This window comes from Ascaphus truei, chromosome 8, assembly GCF_040206685.1.
Source record: "Ascaphus truei isolate aAscTru1 chromosome 8, aAscTru1.hap1, whole genome shotgun sequence".
NCBI classification, from domain to species: domain Eukaryota; kingdom Metazoa; phylum Chordata; class Amphibia; order Anura; family Ascaphidae; genus Ascaphus; species Ascaphus truei.
Genome location: NC_134490.1, coordinates 104199525 through 104218339, shown reverse-complemented (window position 1 = coordinate 104218339; position 18815 = coordinate 104199525). Strand labels below are relative to the sequence as shown.

At 44.3% G+C, this 18815-nt stretch overlaps 1 protein-coding gene across 2 annotated transcripts in view; it reads right to left on the bottom strand.

Annotated features, from left to right (window-relative positions):
* Positions 1–13890: 13890 nt before the first annotated feature.
* Positions 13891–18815, bottom strand: part of LOC142502132 (tropomyosin alpha-1 chain-like) — a 218963-nt gene continuing 214038 nt past the window's right edge. For both annotated transcript variants that reach the window (XM_075612991.1, XM_075612992.1), the window contains one exon: positions 13891–14116. In XM_075612991.1, coding sequence (XP_075469106.1) covers positions 14034–14116 — 83 coding nt within the window. In that variant the 3' untranslated portion in view covers positions 13891–14033. The remainder of the gene's footprint in view (positions 14117–18815) is intronic.

Below are 18815 nucleotides of genomic sequence, written 5' to 3'. Positions count from 1 at the left end.
TGGATCCATTAGCTGAATCAGATCACGATCCTATGGAAGGATCCTTCACTGGTTCCAATGGAGAATGGTGGGCACCTCCTGAAGGAGCACTGGGTAATAGGTCTGCCCCTCAAGTACCTACACTCGTGGCTTCAACAAGCTGCCCACTAAATCCAAGAAGCCCACGTTTTGTGCCCGGCAGAGACATTTAATGGTCACTCAAAGATGGGGCAAGGCCCCAGGACTATGATAGACTTTCCCCAGTGGGAACCACAGAAGAAGAGCCTCGCAGAAGTCAGTGAGAAAGACGCCCTCCTACTAGAGTGGCATATGATCAGTTAGGGGCACCCCATTATGAGTCTCAGCAGCTGGCTTGGGGCAAGCTGGCTTCAGTTATTAACATGTTTATAGCGGTGCATAATCTTGTATAAAGTACTGCATTCGTTATTATATAACTTATGTACAGCATTTTCAATATATAACTCCTCTGTGTTGCATTGTTTCAAGCGGGAACGTTGGAGTCTCCACCAGGGGAAGGATATAGCCAGGTCCCCCTCTTACCTCTGAGCTGTGTGAAGGGGACAGTTGTTGTGCTCTGAATTATGGGGAGTGGGCAAGCGACTCGCCTGTGTTCCAGAGAGGGCGTCGCCATCTTGTAAATAGTTGCGCATGCGCAGTACGTTCCGTGCATGTGCAATGGATTTCACTAACGCGGTGGCCAACTTGGTACACCTCTCGCATGTGCAGAGGCACACAAGTGGTGGCGATTGCACCCAAGCTCCGCAGGGGGAACTACAAGACCCAGCAGCCTCAGGGGCTGCCTACCACATGCACAGCTAAAGCCAATAGGGCGGCCGGATTCCCCTGGTCACCAAGATATACATTTGGCGTGCTGAGGAGACCACGCTAGTCGGAAGAGGGACCTCCTGAGGAACAGGTAGTGTCCAGGGAGCAGTGCTTCCTGGACTAGGCCAGATCTCCCCCCTTAGGCCCCAGCTAGGGCCCGACTCACAGTATGTGGCGGCTGCTACAGAGAAAGCCCATAGTTGGGGACCTTCCCTTGTAGCTGCATATTGTCAGGTACAGAATCGGTGAGATGCCATGTGGTGACTGCGGCCTGTGGTCTGGGGCCAGACCATCTACATGTTAGAGATGGTAAGGTGATATTATCCACGCCAGAATTCACCTCACGCAGAGGCGGATGCCATCGCAGACAACAATGTTGGATCAGACAGATCCTTTGTTCTTCTGCATCACCCCGGGCAGGTACCCAACTAAGTGCATCAACACTTCACGGGATATCGCTATCTTCAACACTTGGGATGGGCCTTGACATTGGGAGGAAGGGACATCAGAGTATTGGTGCCTGGCACTGGTGGCATCAGGTTGGGGGCTATATTACTATGTGGTAAAAGGGTACCGGGGTCTGCGTTCAGTAAACGTTGTTGTTATATACCTGTCTGTGTGTGTATCATTATTATTGTTCCTGTAAGGGGCCTATCTCACCACGTTGGGAACCCTTACAAGTGGAGGCGCTGCATCAAGATGAACCAGAATCACCCCAGGCTCCCAGTGGTGGAGGCTCAGGCCTCCTGGTTGCCATTAGGTAATAACAGCATTGGTAGTTCCTTCCCAGGTACAGGGGAACAAGGATACACATATATTTATATCTATATCAAACAACAAAAAGCAGAAGCGCATGCCTCATAGTGTATTACTATTAAATACATACAGTACAGGTGCGCCGACGAGTATTCTAAAACTTGCCTTAAACTTGCCTTGGAAAATCTGGGGCACAGTTTGAATGGGACTGCCAGGGACCCCCGCTGTTAATCCGATGGGCCATTAGTCTGTCTGCAGAAATGTCACTGAAATGTTGCAGCATGTACCAAGGATGTACCTGGGTCTTGTTGGTGATTGCCCCAGATTTGTTTTAGAATACTCGTTGGCACTACAGTATATTAGGTTGAAAAAATCTTAAAAATGCACACTCAAAAACAAACATGATAAAATCGCATGGTTGAAAAACCTGATAATAGGTAGGGATCTCCGCTCTGATCTGACTGCTGGACCACACTGGAACAAAGATGAATCAGCTCCCTGCTATAACCTCCGGCCTGGACGGCCTCTGTTGGGCTCAATTGTGATGTTAAACAGTGTCCCAGGGAAGCAGGGGAAATGCTCCAATGGCGCCTTGGTTTAAATCGCACTTGGCGTTCCACAGCTGAAGTATACGCCGACACACAGCTGAGCAGGGGATTCCCAGGTTGTCCGCGATCCGGGGCAGAGCTAAATGCAGCGCGTCAAATGACATCACTACCAGAACCACCAATCATAAATGCCTTTTTTTTCAAATGATGACATGTCTCGGAACGGGAGTGACGTCACATATTTAAAAAAAATAGAAGCTGGCACATGGTTAACTACAACCAATCAGATTGGGGGTGTACCATGGGATGCCTCACATGGTATATCTCACAATACAATTGGTTGGAGTAACATGAGTTAGCAGCCATTTTGTTTTTGGTGGCATCATCTTAAAAGAAGGGAAGCAGAGCCTTCCTGATTGGCTGGCATCCCTCCCTTTTGATGACGTCAAATCCTTTAAAAAAAATCTGTCACATGGTACACCATCCAATTGGATTGGGGGTGTACCATTTCACACTCAAATGTGACATCACAGGTCTTATATATGGCCTGTCACATTTGAGTTTAAGACGGCGTGACCACTTCCGCCCTTACAAAGAAAGAAGAGAAGACTGAATAAAAAAGAAAGAAGACAAGAATTTTCCTGTAGTTGAGGAGCACTACATGGCTCAAGAGGTTCCTGCTGAAGTCGGAATCGGAGGGTAAAGACATCAAAAGGTAAGAAAAACATTGATTGTAGGTTTTAGTTTTTTTTGGTATTTTTATTGTATTTTTAAATAATTTTTGGGTTTCCCATTGACTGCCAATGCATTTATTTATGCCCATTTCGAGCTATAGATAAATACAGTGACAAGCAATGCATTTTTTGGCAAATGCTTGTTTTTATTTAATTGTAATGTATTTTTGGTGCTTCTTTTGGTGTTTCTTTTGGTGTTTCTTTTGGTGTTTTGGGAGAGGGAGTGGCTCAGTGAGTAAAGCCACTGACTGGCACTGCGAGTTTGAAGCAGGGGAACCTGGTTCAATTCCCAGTGTCGGCTCCTTGTGACCTTGGGCAAGTCACTTTATCTCCCTGTGCCTCAGGCACCAACAAATAGATTGTAAGCTCCACGGGGCAGGGACCTGTGCCTGCAAAATGTCTCTGTAAAGTGCTGCGTAAAACTAGCAGCGCTATACAAGAACATGCTATTATTATTATTTATTTTTATTTATTTTATTATTGTGTATCTTTAGGTGATTGGTTTATTTAATTATTGTGTATTTTTGGTGCTTGTTTTGATGGTAATGAAATATATATATATATATTGCTATATTGGTGTGCGGACCTGTGGACTTTTTTTCATGCCTTTCACCACTTTAACGGATTGTGACATAGTCCAAAGATGTTAGGCAGCTTTCCGCCCCGTTTTAGGTCAGAAAGTGTAGGAATAGTTAAAAATGATCCATTGCACAGCTTCACATTAACTCAGGCTGTTGAATGGAAAATCCAGACCACAGATTACAATGGGTCTAGTTCTCCCTCACCTGCTCTCCTAATCACTAGCATAGGTATTTAGAGCAGAGAGGTTTGCATTTCACTCTCTCTCCTTAGAGCTTGGAGGCTGGGGGTTTCATTCACTGCTCCCCTGCATCCAGTTCGGGGTGGACGGCCCCTTGAAGTATCACAGTATCAGAGGATTTGCCTGGACACTTGGGACTGAGTTCCCACCATGAACATATAAGACAAACACATGTTTACTGCCGAATCTAATAGACTATGCTTTATCTGGTGACCCTAAATAAGAGGGCATTGTTTTAAACTGGGGGAACCAGGTTAGTTGGCCCAGCAGCAGTTAGAGGCTGATTCTGATGTGTAGTTAGATCCCTGAAAGGGATAGGATTTTGTTTATATAATTTGGTTTCTTGTTACTTGAAATAACAGTGTGGGAAATACTATAACACAGATATGAGTGAACCGCTGAATGTAAATATCTGGGTGCCTCTAACCTACACATGTTAAAGCTGCAGTCTCTTACTTGGATGAAAATAAAGCAGGCAGAAGCCTGAGTTAAGCAACGTAATACTTTGCATGATCCTGTTTTTTTTTATAAATAACCCTAGAAGACTGTGTCGGGAAGAACCCAGACCGACGTCAGCGCTACAAAAGAGGGGCGTTTGTCACAGTATATATGGAGATACTATACAACTCTTCTCCTGTGTACTCAAGACTTCCCTGTGGAGTTGAACATTGTTTCTCTTTTTCCCCTAATTACAACATGATGTTTTGCTCAAGCTCTGGATTCATTGGATACAATTGTACCTTATTCTCTGCATTATAGCAAGTTAGGGAATTCCTCTGATCTTTTGCCATTGAGACTGCTTTTGTCTCTCTTTTATCCGTGGAGATTCACTTTCTATGTGCTTATTATGTAATTCACATCTCTTTATGTTATGCATGATGTTTATGTGTTGAAAAATTGGTAGTTGGATTATGTCCTTAGGTCTGTTTATTACATTACTGACCGGTCGGTCTTGCGTACCTAGGAAAATATGACTTTTTCCTTACAGTAGGTCTGCATAATATATCTCTAGCACCAAATCCTATTTAGGATAATGATGCAGTTAACATAGCCTGTTAGTTTTGATCTATTTGCACACTGTGTTTATTGAGGCCCCAACGTTTTGTTTTATATGTTTTTTAACATGTGAAGACATTCAAGTTTGTTTATTTCTCAAGTGGATATTCCGAGTGCTCGTTTATGAGACTATTTCTTGTCTTGTTTGTGCTATATCTACTTTTGTCTCTGAGCACGACCATTCTCTATTACTTAGCGTATATTATATGGCCTTATGAATTCCCAATATTAGAGGTGTGTATGCAGACTCTGTGTGTGTGTGTGTGTGTATATATTATTTTTTTAAATTAATATTATTATTTATTTATTTTTATTATTTTTTTATTTTTTTTTATTTTTATTATTATTTTTAATTATTATTATTATTTTTAATTATTATTTTTAATACTAGTGTGCTGTAGCAGGGGGTTTCCTGAGCTGAACCACATTCTTTTCTGCCTCGGGGACCCCCTACTTCCCAAGTTACAGGCCTCTTTATGGGGTGCCAGTATCTCCTGCAGTATTTAAATCCCACGGTCACGTGACGCGGAGGATTAAAAATGGCGGGGATACCGGAACCCCATACTGGGGCCTGTATCTGGGGAAGTAGGGGGACGCAGCATCTCCATGTAGCTCTTCCAGGCTGCAGTTTCAACAATCAGTTGCCAATCGATAGGTATACAACACTTAGAAAAAACAAGTCGTTCGATGCTGCATTTTTTTACCGAACTTTAAAAAAAATGCTATTTTTTCTTAGCGAATACAGCTCAACCCCGTTATAGCGCGATCCACTACAACGCAGATCCGCTTATAACGTTGTCTAAGCGTGGCTCCCGATTTAGAACATCTCCAAGGTTTTTTCTTTTTTTCTTTTCAATAATTTATTGCTAACGAACACACACACACACACACACACACACACTTAAAACCTGACAGAATACTGAAGCAAACTACCTGATAAAAAGGCAGGTTTATGTTTTCCTTACTGATCCAATTTCTTGGTACACACACACACACACACACACACACACACACACACACACACACACACACACACACACACACACACACACACACACACACACACACACACACACTTAAAATAAAATAGTTAAGCCACTGCTCCATTGCATTTCCACTGCCCTGTCTCACAAATCACTCTCCATCTAGAAAGAGTATTATTTTTTTACTTATTGCTCAGGTGTACATGGTGTGGTTCCTCAGCTCTGCAAATACACTCGAAGAGCTCTAGTACCAACAACAAAACTCATTCAGCGTGTCATAGCCACATCTTCCACCGTCACTGGTCTAATAGCAGTGTCACTGCCGGATGCTAATTTGATTCCCCATTGCACTGGTAAACTCTGGCTATATTTCTAAATGGGAAAAAGAAGGGATTCCACTGGTAACAAATCAGTGCTTCTGCCCAGAGGCCCCTACTGAGCTATGTACTGGGTGAAATGCTGCCTTAATGAGTCCTTACCTGTGTAAGAGGCATAAAAAAGAGCACGGAGGGTTGAAAAGGGAAGGGTAAAAAGAAGCCTGAGCTTTGTCTGGAAAAGTCACCCACAACTCATATTTTCAGTCACACAGACGCAAGCAGCAAGTATACACTGTACCAAGGTTAGTCAAATTCTATTAAAATGCAACATTAACTTGATTGTGATGAAACCTGCAGTGTTGCTTTCGTGGTAAACAAAAATGAGCACATTCCGGACTGTATTTAGTAATGCTATTTCACCATACACCTTCTGGCGCATTTTTATTTTTTTTGTCTTTATAATGCTTTATTGATAACGGACACACACACGGAGACAGACACGCCCGCCTGTGGGTGGCTGACCCGTGGTGTCGGATCCCCAGCACCCTTCTCTGGGTAAGTCCTGTGTGGAGGTGACGCCGGGTCCCCTGATCACGACGGCCATTTTTTTCCATGGTCATTTATGTGGACACCAAGCACTGCGTTATAACGGGGTTCAGTGGTACCATTTTGACCCACATGTCAATCAGAAATGCACTGATTTTATCACTGTTTAGTGAATAGGCCCTTATGACACTCTGTGGTTAAACACCACTGTGCAACATGCTGCAACTTCGTTAATAAGAACAGATATGATACAACTTCTTCCGTTTCACCATAAACACAAACTACTGTCACCACCATCACTGTTACAATTATTTAAGATAATTCCGCTAAACCGGGCACTACCACAAAAAATTATTTTAATCAGTTGTACCAATAAAGAATATTTTATTTATGCTGATCATATATCCCATTAATCCTAACTATCTCTATAATTTCATTCTTTACTGTAAACTCTTCACTGATCATTATAGCATATAATTTTAATCGACTCTCCACTAGTTATAGAATCGGGCATTACACCCCATCACTAGAACATTATAGTGAAGGTTTTGAGTGCATACAATTGGGGCCTTTATTCTTGACCATCATTCCCTTCATCTGTGAGGGTTGATTGTCGAAAACAATAGTCCTTATTGGCGCTGGTCTCAGATGAAAGTGCACAACGTACACTATTTCTTTCTATTGTATAACATACCTTACAGTATCATTAGGATAAGACTCCTCAAAGTGACATTCCTCATCAACACAAGAAATCTGACTCTCGATTCAATCAAGAAATATAAAGAAAAGTGATAGTTAACCGTGCAACACAATTAAAATGTGAATAATAGAATGATAATATGATAATCACTCAAAACAGAGTACAGATTTTAAAATGTATTAATATTGGTATGTGTGAACTGGATTCTACTATCAATTGCTACAGATTTAAAAATGTATTAATATTGATATGTGTGAACTGGATTCTTCTATCAATTGCTACAGATTTAAAAATGTATTAATATTGGTATGTGTGAACTGGATTCTATCATCAATTGCTACAGATTTAAAAATGTATTAATATTGATATGTGTGAACTGGATTCTTCTATCAATTTGCAAGATCCTAAAATTTAATTAACAATTTGGTGTGTCTGTTGATTAGGCAGACCCCTCCCTTAATTATTAGTCAATGTGGCTGTGTTTTAGCATACTTAAGGCAGGATACTTTGGCAGTGAGCCATATGGCTGTGTAACATCTTAAGTGTGTAGCAGCGTTAATCTTAGAGTTGAAATTGGAGGTGAAGATTGAGGAGGATCTGAACTCTGAACAACAACTTTACAACTGTGAGAACTTTACTTTCTAAAAGCTGTGATTCTTTGTACTCTTCCTATCCTCCAATAACTGGCTAGTCTCTCCTCCTGTATCTCACTATGCCCTCCCTAATTCTTTTAATGTTTACTGTTTCCTCACTCCTTTGTGAACATCTCTGTTCTCTCCAACATCCCCACTCCCCTCTGCACCATTATTTATACACCTCTCTCCCAACAACTTCTTTACCCATCAATAAAAAACACCCACACAAATCCTCTATTCACACCCTCTATCTACTCCTTCCTGCTGTTGGGGATCTCCCCTAAGCCTGAAGCCAAACATACACACCTGAACTCACCCATGCATCCCTGCCATCTCTTCCCCTGTTAATGGTGTTAACCTTTTCATTTAACACTGACTAACCTTAAAACATGCCCCACAAATCAAGCATCCCAAAAGCCTGCACTCATGGCTACTGTCCTATAGTCACTTATGCCACCCATTGTGGCCAAGCACACCCATCTACAGCACTTATTCCCTCACCTGCTCTCTCTGTAAATTTCCCCACAAACCTCTTAGATTGTAAGCTAATTGGGGCAGGGATTTCCTTTCGTATTGTCTGATTTTTGCTGCACTTATTGTATTATTATAATTCCCTGTACTGTATTCTTTGTGAAGCGCTGAGTACACTTTTGGCGCTATATAAATTAAGACATACAATACAATACAATATAAAGTACAAATTGGAGTATTAACCTGTAACAGGGACACCACCTAGCCACATTAGAGCGCTAAGAAAAGCCTCCTGTTGGAAACAGGAGAGAGATTCCTGAGTTCACAATTGTGCTGACACAGGAAAGCAGAGAAGCCTGCACACAGACACTGTCTGGAGCACAAAGGCTGTGCTAAGATCAAGACACCCAGAGACCTATATTTCCTGGACACAGAGGACCCTGGAACCTGCCAGACTGACTTGGAGGGCCACCTGCTTAAGGTACCTCCTGAGACTTTGGGGTGATAGGCTGGTAATGGGAATATCCCTTCAGTCCTGCGGATAGGTTTTGGGGAAGTAAGTTAGCCTTTACAAAGGGATAGGTGTTTGTTATTTTGTTTTTTTTGTGTGTTTTGCCTGGATAAAGGAACAGGCTCAATAAAGCCTAGATATAATTTCACCCTAATCGGTCTCCATTACATGAACCTCTGCACACATCTCTTATATAACCCTTTAAGACTTCCCATGCTCATATAATAGACAGATGAATCTTGTCCTGAACACTCACATCAATAATTAGAGAGATAAGTGGGATGCCACTTGCTGTAGTACTTGGTAACGATTTGCTTGAACCCAATGGATTACAATTGCATTAGTCCAAAATGCAGGGAAACAGAAAGGATAACATAGCGTAATAATGCTACAAATTTAATTAAAAAAAACAATATCAATTTTACATTATCGGAATCGCACTCACGGATTCCCTGGTCTTTTGTGTTTTGAACAGAAATCGAAATCCCCTCTCGTGGAAGCCAAGGCAGGAACCACCGAGTGTGAGGAATCGGGGAGCGTGTCCCTTGCAGCGCGTTCCCTCCTCGCTTACCTATAGTACTGCAGCGGCAGCTGCCGAAGATTCGCCCCCCCCCCGCTGATGTGCGCATCACCGTTCCTGTTACAGAGAGCGCGCGCACCCGCTCCTTCAATGCACGGTCACGGAGCATAGCTCCGCCCCCTTGAGACACGCCACACCTCCGCTTTGCGCGGTGCACGCACATGATGGCGCGCAACGAGCCCCAGCTACATGTCAAGTTTAGCTATGAGCCCTTGTCTCCTGCAGCCTATCCTTGGCATCAGCGGAGGCCCCGCCTCTGCTCCCTCCCCTACTGGTTCCTGTCTCCTATATAGGACTGCCTCTTCCTGGCATACCTTGCTGAACATAAACTTTGTGCAGCCTTGTGTGTGCCTGGCTTGCTTTGATTTCTACAGTTACCTCTCGTGTACCGACCTGGCTTTGCATTTGGATTCTCTCTGGCTCTTGACCTCTGGCTTATGGATTAACCTCTCGTGTACCGACCTGGCTTTGCATTTGGATTCTCTCTGGCTTTTTACCCCCGGCTTACGGATAACGACTACGTATACCTCTCCTACCCTTGGAACCTGGCGAGTATTGGATTAACCCTTTTCTTCATACCCAGACCCAGCAACGCTGCAAACCACCTTCTGGGCCCGCCTTTGCTACTGTAGGTTTGTGGCTCTGTCTTTCCCACCTCAGTGCCGGGGTCAGGTCGTGTCTGTGGGCTCGCACAAGCGTGACACGAGATGCTGTGTAAAGGTGTTCGCGTTCTCTGTGCTCCTCGAAGCTCATGCATGCTATCTTAGTCGTAGCTTGCTCGTTCCGCCTCCTCGACGGGATAATGCCACAGATCACTGCGGTTACTCAGAATTAATTATTCTGGCTTTCAATAGACTGGGAACGTTCTGATCCAAGTAGACACATTTAGCCCTCTACACAGCACCTCCAAGATACTTTTCTTTATATTTCTTGATTGAATCGAGAGTTGGTGAGGAAAGTCACTTTTAGGAGTTTTATCCTAATGATACTGTAAGGTATTTTTCACTATTTCTTTCTATTATATATCATGTTGTGCACTTACATCTGAGACCAACACCACGGGGGGCTATTGTTTGAAATTAGTTGGAGGGATTTGGACAATCCATAAGTGCTTCAGGCTGCAGGATTTTTTTTCTTAAGGTTTATTATCACAATGTTGTAAATAACTACAACCATATGCGAAGTTCACTCGATTTTCACTACATTTTATTAGCGGTGGATTTGTGTATTATATTAACTGTTCTACTTAAAATCGGCAAAATCTTCCTCCTTTGTTAAGCTTCAAAATTATTTTGTTCTAATGTACCGCATACAATACGAGCCAAAGACTCTTGAGGTCTATCAAGATATGTATGTATGTATGTACACCCTCTTTGAATTCTATGGTTTTACATATATAAGGACATAAATGGTTTTACATATCAGGACATAAATGGTTTTACATATCAGGACATAATAACAATCATCTGTACCTTAGCAGGTCTTAAAATTAGGTAAATACAGCCTCAGATGAACAACAACACATGACATATTACACAGTGTCATGATTTAACAAAAATAAAGTCAAAATGGAGAAGCCATGTGTGAAAAACTAAGTATACCTTATGATTCAATAGCTTATAGAACCACATTTAGCAGCAATAACTTGAAGTATTCGTCTTCTATATGACTTTATCAGTACCTCACATCGTTGTGGAGGAATTTTGGCCCACTCTTCTTTACAGCGTTGCTTCAGTTCATTGAAGTTTGTGGGCATTTGTTTATGCACAGCTCTCTTAAGGTCCAGCCACAGCATTTCAATCGAGTTCAGGTCTGAACTTTGACGGGGCCACTGCAACACCCTGATTCTTTTCTTTTTCAGCCATTCTGTTGTAGATTTGCTGGTGTGCTTAGGATCATTGTCCTGTTGCATAACCCAAGTTCGTCCAAGCTTTAGCTGTCGTACACATGGCCTCACATTTGACTCTAGAATACTTTGGTAAACAGAGGAGTTCATGGTCGACTCAATGACTGCAAGGTTCCCAGGTCCTGTGGCTGAAAAACAAGCCCAAATCATCACCCCTCCACCACCGTGCTTGACAGATGGTATGTGGTGTTTGTGCTGATATGCTGTGTTTGGTTTTCGCCAAACGTGGCGCTGTGCATTATGGCCAAACATCTCCACTTTGGTCTCGTCTGTCCAAAGGACATTGTTCCAGAAGTCTTGTGGTTTGTTCAGTGGCAACTTTGCAAACCTAAGCCGTGCTGCCATGTTTTTTTTTAGAGAGAAGGGGCTTTCTCCTGGCAACCCTTCCAAACAAATCATACTTGTTCAGTCTTTTTCTAATTGTACTGTCATTAACTTTAACATTTAACATGCTAACTGAGGCCTGTAGCGTCTGAGATGTAACTCTTGGGGTTTTTTGCAATTTCTCTGAGCATTGCACGGTCTGACCTTGGGGTGAATTTGCTGGGACGTTTACTCCTGGGAAGATTGGCAACTGTCTTGAATGTTTTCCACTTCTGAATAATCTTTCTCACTGTAGAATGATGTACTTTAAATTGTTTGGAAATGGCCTTATGTCACGAGTGCTCACCACAAACCAGGACCGGACCGCGAGGTTGAGGTGGGGATATGAAAACACCGGCCTAGGACGCGAAGCCGGGTCTGGTTTGCGCAGCTCGTGGTTGTGGGTTGCCGGGTCCGGGCAGGAGAGAGTAGGATTGTAGGAGGTACTTGCCGTATCAGGATTAGAGAAGCCGAGAGTAGTCAGAGTCCGAAGCCATTGTCGAGGGTAGGAGAGAGTAGAAGTCCGATGGGAGAGCCGAGGTCCAAGGGTGCCAGAGGTCAGGAGTCCGGATACAATGCTGGGGTCTAAGTACAAGGAGACAAGACGAATACAGAGAAGTGGATTGTAGCAAGCACAACTAAGGACTAACTATGCTCAGCAATCAACCTAGGGCTGATTGAACTAAATACCAGTGATGAGCCAATGAGAATGCTTAGGTGGTGAGGTCACAGGTAAGTGGACCGCTGATAGGCCAAGGCTGGGTACAGGGCAGGTGCTGAGGATTCCAGGAGATTGGTACGAGCAGCCGTATATATGCGTGCGTGCGTTTGTGAGCCCGTGACTGAGGCTCAGAGCTGGGGCGGCTGCCAGGAGGTGCTGGTGTGCGCGGCAGTCTGCCCCGGTGGCGCACGCAACCCGCAGATGGAGCGCGGGTCACCACTAACTGGGAGGGGATGGCAATCCGGGCGCAGCTTTCACGCCCCTCTGCGATGGGGGATGCAGGCATGCGAGGAGCGTGGGAGGAGAAGAGCAACGTGGGAGATAAGAGACGCAAAAGCGCTACATCTTATAACCCTTCCCAGACTGATGGGCAGCAACAATTGCTTTTCTAAGATCATTGCTAATGTCTTTCCTCCTTGGCATTGTGATAACACACATCTGAATGCTCCAGACAAGCAAACTGCTAAAACTTGTGCTTTTATAGAGGTGGTCACACTTGCTGATGATCAATTAATCAAGAGAATTTGATTAGCAGCCCCTGTCTGCCACTTAGCATCTTAATTCCTATGGAACCAGTAAGGGTGTACTTAGTTTTCCACACCTAGCTTCTCCATTTTGGCTTTATTTATGTTAAATAAATCATGACACGGTGTATGTCATGTGTTGTTCTTCATCTGAGGTTGTATTTACCTAATTTTAAGACCTGCTAAGGAACAGATGATTGTTATTATGTCCTGATATGTAAAATATAGAATTCAAAGAGGGTGTACTTTCTTTTTCACACAACTGTGTACAGCAGGGCCCCGGGTATACGGCGCGTTCCGTTCCAGGGGCCCGCCGTATAGTGAAAATCGCCGGATAGCGGATCAGGCGATTTTCAGTGATTTTGCATGCACAGGACGGCGTTTTCGCCGTTCTGCGCATGCACGGCCTATGGTCTGCACGCGCAAACTACGGTATGCGTGCACAGACAACGGTCTGCGCATGCGCGCCGGGCGCAACTCCCCGTTCTGCGCATGCGCAACCCGGAATCAAAGATGGCGGCCCCCTTTCGGTGCCGTCGTATAAGCGGATCGCCGAAAAGTGGGGCGCCGAGAAGCGGGGCCCTGCTGTATATGTGTGTGTGTGTATATATATATATATATATATATATATATATATATATATATATATATATATCACAAATGGAAATATTACTGTATGCTCATTTGCATGTCTTAGACAAAGGCAGGGTTGCAAACCTGTCTAAGACATGCAAATGAGCATACAGTAATATTACCATTTGCTATATGCTTTACTGTGGAAGGTTTTTGTCACTTTTTTTACCCACCTTAACTTTAGTGTGTGTGTTCACACACAGTGGTGCTGGGACCAATACTGATACTAGAAGATATTTCAATAACAGATTGAAAAGGAAATGAAGGTGCAGAAAAGTTTTTATTTTTCAGTACATTTAGAAGAATTCATAGCAGTCCTGTTACTCAGAGAAAGACAAACAGAAGTCAGCATAGAGTATCAAAGAAGAACCAAGGACACAATGAACCAGAACTCAGAAGATGGTCTACAAGGAAGTCATGTCATTGAGAGCATGGTCAAGCTCCTCACTTATAGCTTTGTATTTCAGTTTCTGAGCATACAACTCATCTACAAGTCAGAAGACCCACAGAATGGTATGGAGATGTCAGAGGAACAGGTGCACAGGAGGATAACGTAGCAGCAGTGGTGAAGATAATAAAGATGAACAGAGTGAAGAGGAACATGTGAAAGAAAGAAATATATACTTATTAGAAAGGAATAAAAACACACATTGAGAAATAAAATAATTAAAGACCATACTAATAAAAAGAAATTTAAAAGGTTTAAAAAAATAAAAAAAAACAGCATAAGTTCAGAGCATAGCCATTACAGAGGGGCCTCTGAAGGCAAAGAGATTATCTAAAATTAATTTGCACTTCAAAATGTGTATTAGAATATTTCTTTATAACAACATTTATATAGCGCCCTTATCCACGGCGCTGTACATTTTTTAGTAAAACAATGATGGGGTTACATATAGATTATAGACAAATTGTTAAAATGTCTGTGGTGGGCAAGGGTGGGAACATTATGGTCAGGTTATGGGTTAGGTGCATTGAGAGTTTGCTTTGTTGGTGGGCAAGGGTGGGAACATTATGGTCGGGTTATGGGTTAGGTGCATTGAGAGCTTGCTTGGTGTGTGGGCAGGGTGGGAACATTATGGTCGGGTTATGGGTTAGGTGCATTGAAAGCTTGCTAGGTGGGCAGGGTGGGAACATTAAGGTCGGGTTATGGGTTAGGTGCAGTGAGAGATTGCTTGGTTGGTGGGCAGGGGTGGGAACATTATGGTCAGGTTATGGGTTAGGTGCATTAAGAGCTTGCTTGGTTGGTGGGCAGGGGTGGGGACATTATGGTCGGGTTATGGGTTATGTGCATTGAGAGCTTGGTTGGTTGGCAGGGGTTGGAGTCAGGTCTCTGGATTTATTCTTGTCGGTGCATGGTGATGGTCTGACAGTGGGGACAGTGGAGGTAGTTGGATCAGTGAGGTGGGTGAGTTGTGAGAGTTGTGAGAGTTTTGGAAAGACTTTAGGAAGGGGTGAGGGTAGGGGAGATCATGGGCATTGTGGAGGATGGGGTGAGGGAGGGGATGGGAAAGGAGATTAATGAGGGATCATGGAATGTGATCGAGAAAAGATGAGTTTTGAGTTGCATTCTGAAGATACTGTAGTTAGGGAGGGGGCAGATTGGATGTGTTGGGGAAGCTTGTTCCAGTGAAGGTGGGCGAGCAAGGCAAATGATCGAAATCAAGAGGAGGCACAGGTGGCTGGGTTAAGGTGGGGAGTGAGGTTGTGGCAGTCAGGGAGTGGAGGATGGAAATGGATGTAGTGAGAGATGAGTTCTGCAAGGTAAGGGGGGTAAAGATCATGGAGCGATTTGTAGAGCAGGTTGAGGAATTTGAAGAGAGAACGTTGTTGGATGGGTAGCCAGAGGAGTTGGGAGAGGGGTGGTGTGGGCAGAACGGGGGAGATTGAGAAGTTTGAATTTGTTGGAGGGGTATGGAGAAGTGGGGGGATAACCAAGGAGAAGGTAGGTATAGTAGTCAAGATGGGTGAAGATGAGGGAGTGAATGAGAAGTTTAGCCAAGGAGCGAGAAATGAGTGGACACGTTTTTCTTACGTTGTATAGGTGGTAGCAACAGGTGGTATTGATTGAGGTGATGTGCTGGGTGAAGAGGAGGGAAGGGCCAAAGGTGACTCCAAGGTTGCAAGCAGAAGGGGTGGGTCAGATGGTGAGCGGGAGGAAATGAGATGGTGGGGATTAGGGAGGATGGAATGAAGGAGAAAGGAGGAAAGTAGAAGATTTCAGTCTTAGGAGTGGGAGGACATGCAGGTGGAAATGGCAGAAACGCAGGTAGAGATATGGGTGGAAAGTTTGGGTGAGAATATTGGGAAGGAGAAGTAGATTTGGATGTCATCTGCAAAAAAATGGACATTGAATCCATGGAAGGAGATGAGGTCAAGGGGGGCAGTGTAAAGGGAAAAGAGAAGTCCAAGGACGGAGCCTTGGGGCATTACAACTTTTAGGCTGGTGGGCGGAGTGGGTGAATTGTTGTAGGTGACAGAGTAGGAGTACACAAACAAAGGAGGTTGTGGTTATGCGCTCAGAAACTAAACCCTTAAGATGTGAAGGTATTAATACCTGGAACCTTCCAATATTTAATCCAAATTGGGAAGAATGGGTGATGGGAAAACTGGAGTGAAGTGGGAGGGGTTGGGTGGAGGTTTAGGAGGTGGGTTTTAGGGAGATATGCTGCAGACAGGGAGTTGCCAAAGGTTTTGACTTATAACCAATGGAGGACACCCAGAAGAGTGACATGGGACTACAGATCCCCCTAAATTGGGCTTCACAAATCAGGCAATGTATCCTGTCTTATCATTATTTATTGATTAATGTGATAATATTTTGTTTTTATTATTTTTCACAACATAAAATATTTGCTTTCATCACTTGCGCCCCACTTTTGTGTTCTTTGTGACGGAGTAATAGTGATGGGAGAGAGAGGATGAGAGCCATGAGAAGGCGGTGTCAGTGGCCAAGATTAGCGAGGGTGGAGATGAGAGTGAGGTGACTGACGGTGTCAAAGGCTGAAGAGAGGTTGAGTAGGATGGGGATGGAGGAGAGTTTGAAGTGACGGGCCTGGGATAGAAAGTTGTGGATGGTGAGGAGGCAGTTTCAGTAGAGTGTGTAGGATGGAAGCCAATGGGAAGGAGGGAATGGGTGTGGATGAAGGGGAAGAGTTGGTTGAGAACGATGCACTTGAGGAGTTTGGAGAAGTATGGAAAGAATGAGATAGGGCAAAAGTTGGAGGGGATGGCAGGGTAAAGAATTTTTTGGGAGTAGAGGGATGACCACTGCAGTTTGAGTCTGGGTATTGTCTTCTGGATAGGGAGAGGTTTAAGGAGGAGAGATACAGTAGGGGGAAGGAGGTGGGAGGAAAGGAGGGAGGGTGGAGTGTGGAATGGGGTTAGAAGAGGATGTGATGAGATGAGAGCCTTTGATGATAGAGATGAGATTATGTCAGAGGAAGAAGGAGGGTAAGGAGTGGGTAGGGTTGGTGGATAAAGGGCAGGGAGAAAGCAGTGGGGAAGGAAACACGGCTGTTAATTTTTTGTGAGAAGTAGGTTTGTGGCTGAGAGGGGGGAGGGGGCTTAGGAGAAAGATGGGGAGGGTCGTAGCAGATTGTTTTTGTTATTGTTGGATGACGTGATAGTGAGGTTGTCAGGGTGTCATAGTATATTTGTTTTTTTCGATTTGAGTGTGGAGGTGTATTGGTGAAGGAGGGATTGGAAGGTGGCAAGTGAGGATGGGGAACGAAAAGGACTTGTGAAGGGAGAGATGGAGTGTTTTGAGTTGGCAAGTGAGTCAGGGTTGAGGTGGCTTTGTGATGGGACACACAAGATGGAGTGGTGCGATTAAGTCGAGTGAGGAAGATAATGCAGTGTTCAGGGTGGATAGAGTAGATTTCAGTGGAAGATAGGGAAATTATGTGAATGGGGGGAGGAGTGATTAGGTGGAGCAGGTGAAAGAGAATGGATCAATGGATTTGAGGTTGCTGCGAAGGATGGGATTGGGTGGAGATGAAGATGGAGGAGCAGGGAGGGTGATGCAAAGGATAGTGGCGAGGTGGTGGTCATTGGCAAGTAGGACAAGGAGTGCGGAGGGAGACCCAGAATTACATCTTGCAATGAGGATAAGGTTGATGGTGCCTCCATGTATGTGGATGGGGGAGATTCAGTGAGAGAGTCCAAAGGAGGAGATGAGGGTGATAAAGTCATAGAAGATGACAAGGCGGTTGGGGGAGGGTGAGAATGAAGAGAGGAAACAGTCGAACTCATTGGAAAATAGTGTAGTTGAGCTAGGGGGACAATACATTTCAAAGATGATGATGGGTAGTGGAAAAGAGAAATAAGGTATGGAATTCAAAGGAGGAAAAGGGGAGGGTGGGAGGGAGCAGGTGTCCACGATGAGGAGACAAGGAGGCCAACTCCTCCAGTGCTGGTGTGACGTGGGTTATGGGTGAACTATGATTGTGTAGATATGAGGGCAGCGGCGGTGGTGGCAGTGTTTTAGGTGGGGATCCATGTTTCGATGATTGTGAGAAATGCAAGATTGTTTTGTACTGTAGGAAGTGATCGAGGGTGAAGGTGGTCTTATAGCAAATGGATCTCATGTTCCAGAGGGAGAATGAAAGGTTGATAGAGGTTGGTTTGGTAGTAGGGGTGATGGGGGTAGGCGAGAGAAGTTGAGAAGGAGGACGTTTAAAAGGTTAATGGGGTTGGCATGGCGAGTGGAGATTGGCTTGTGGCGAGATATGAGGACAGGGATTGAGAAGGATGGTGGCATTGGAGGGAGGGATGGGTGGGGCAGAGCCTAGTGGGGAAAGGGGAAAGGAGGGCATGAGGAGGGGGGAGGGAGTGGAGTAGAAGGAGGATGAGAAGTAAGGAGGGACAGGTAACCGTGCTATGGGATGAATAAGGGATAGGATGGGGTGGAGTTGAGGATAGTTGGTGAGAGACAATGATTTGTGAGGTTGGTAGTGGTGAGTGGTAGTTCAGCAAAGGCTTGGGGTAATTGTAGTGGGGATAGTTAATGGAGGTGTAAGTTAGTGATGGGCAGACAATGTAGGGGTAAAGAGTATAGTTAATGGGGGAATGATTTGTAATGGGGACGATCATTTGTTAGCATTTGCAACAGGGTGAGTCAATTTTTAGAGCACGGGAAAGGGAGCAATCAGTTTGGGAAGGGAACAATTAATTAGGAATCACTG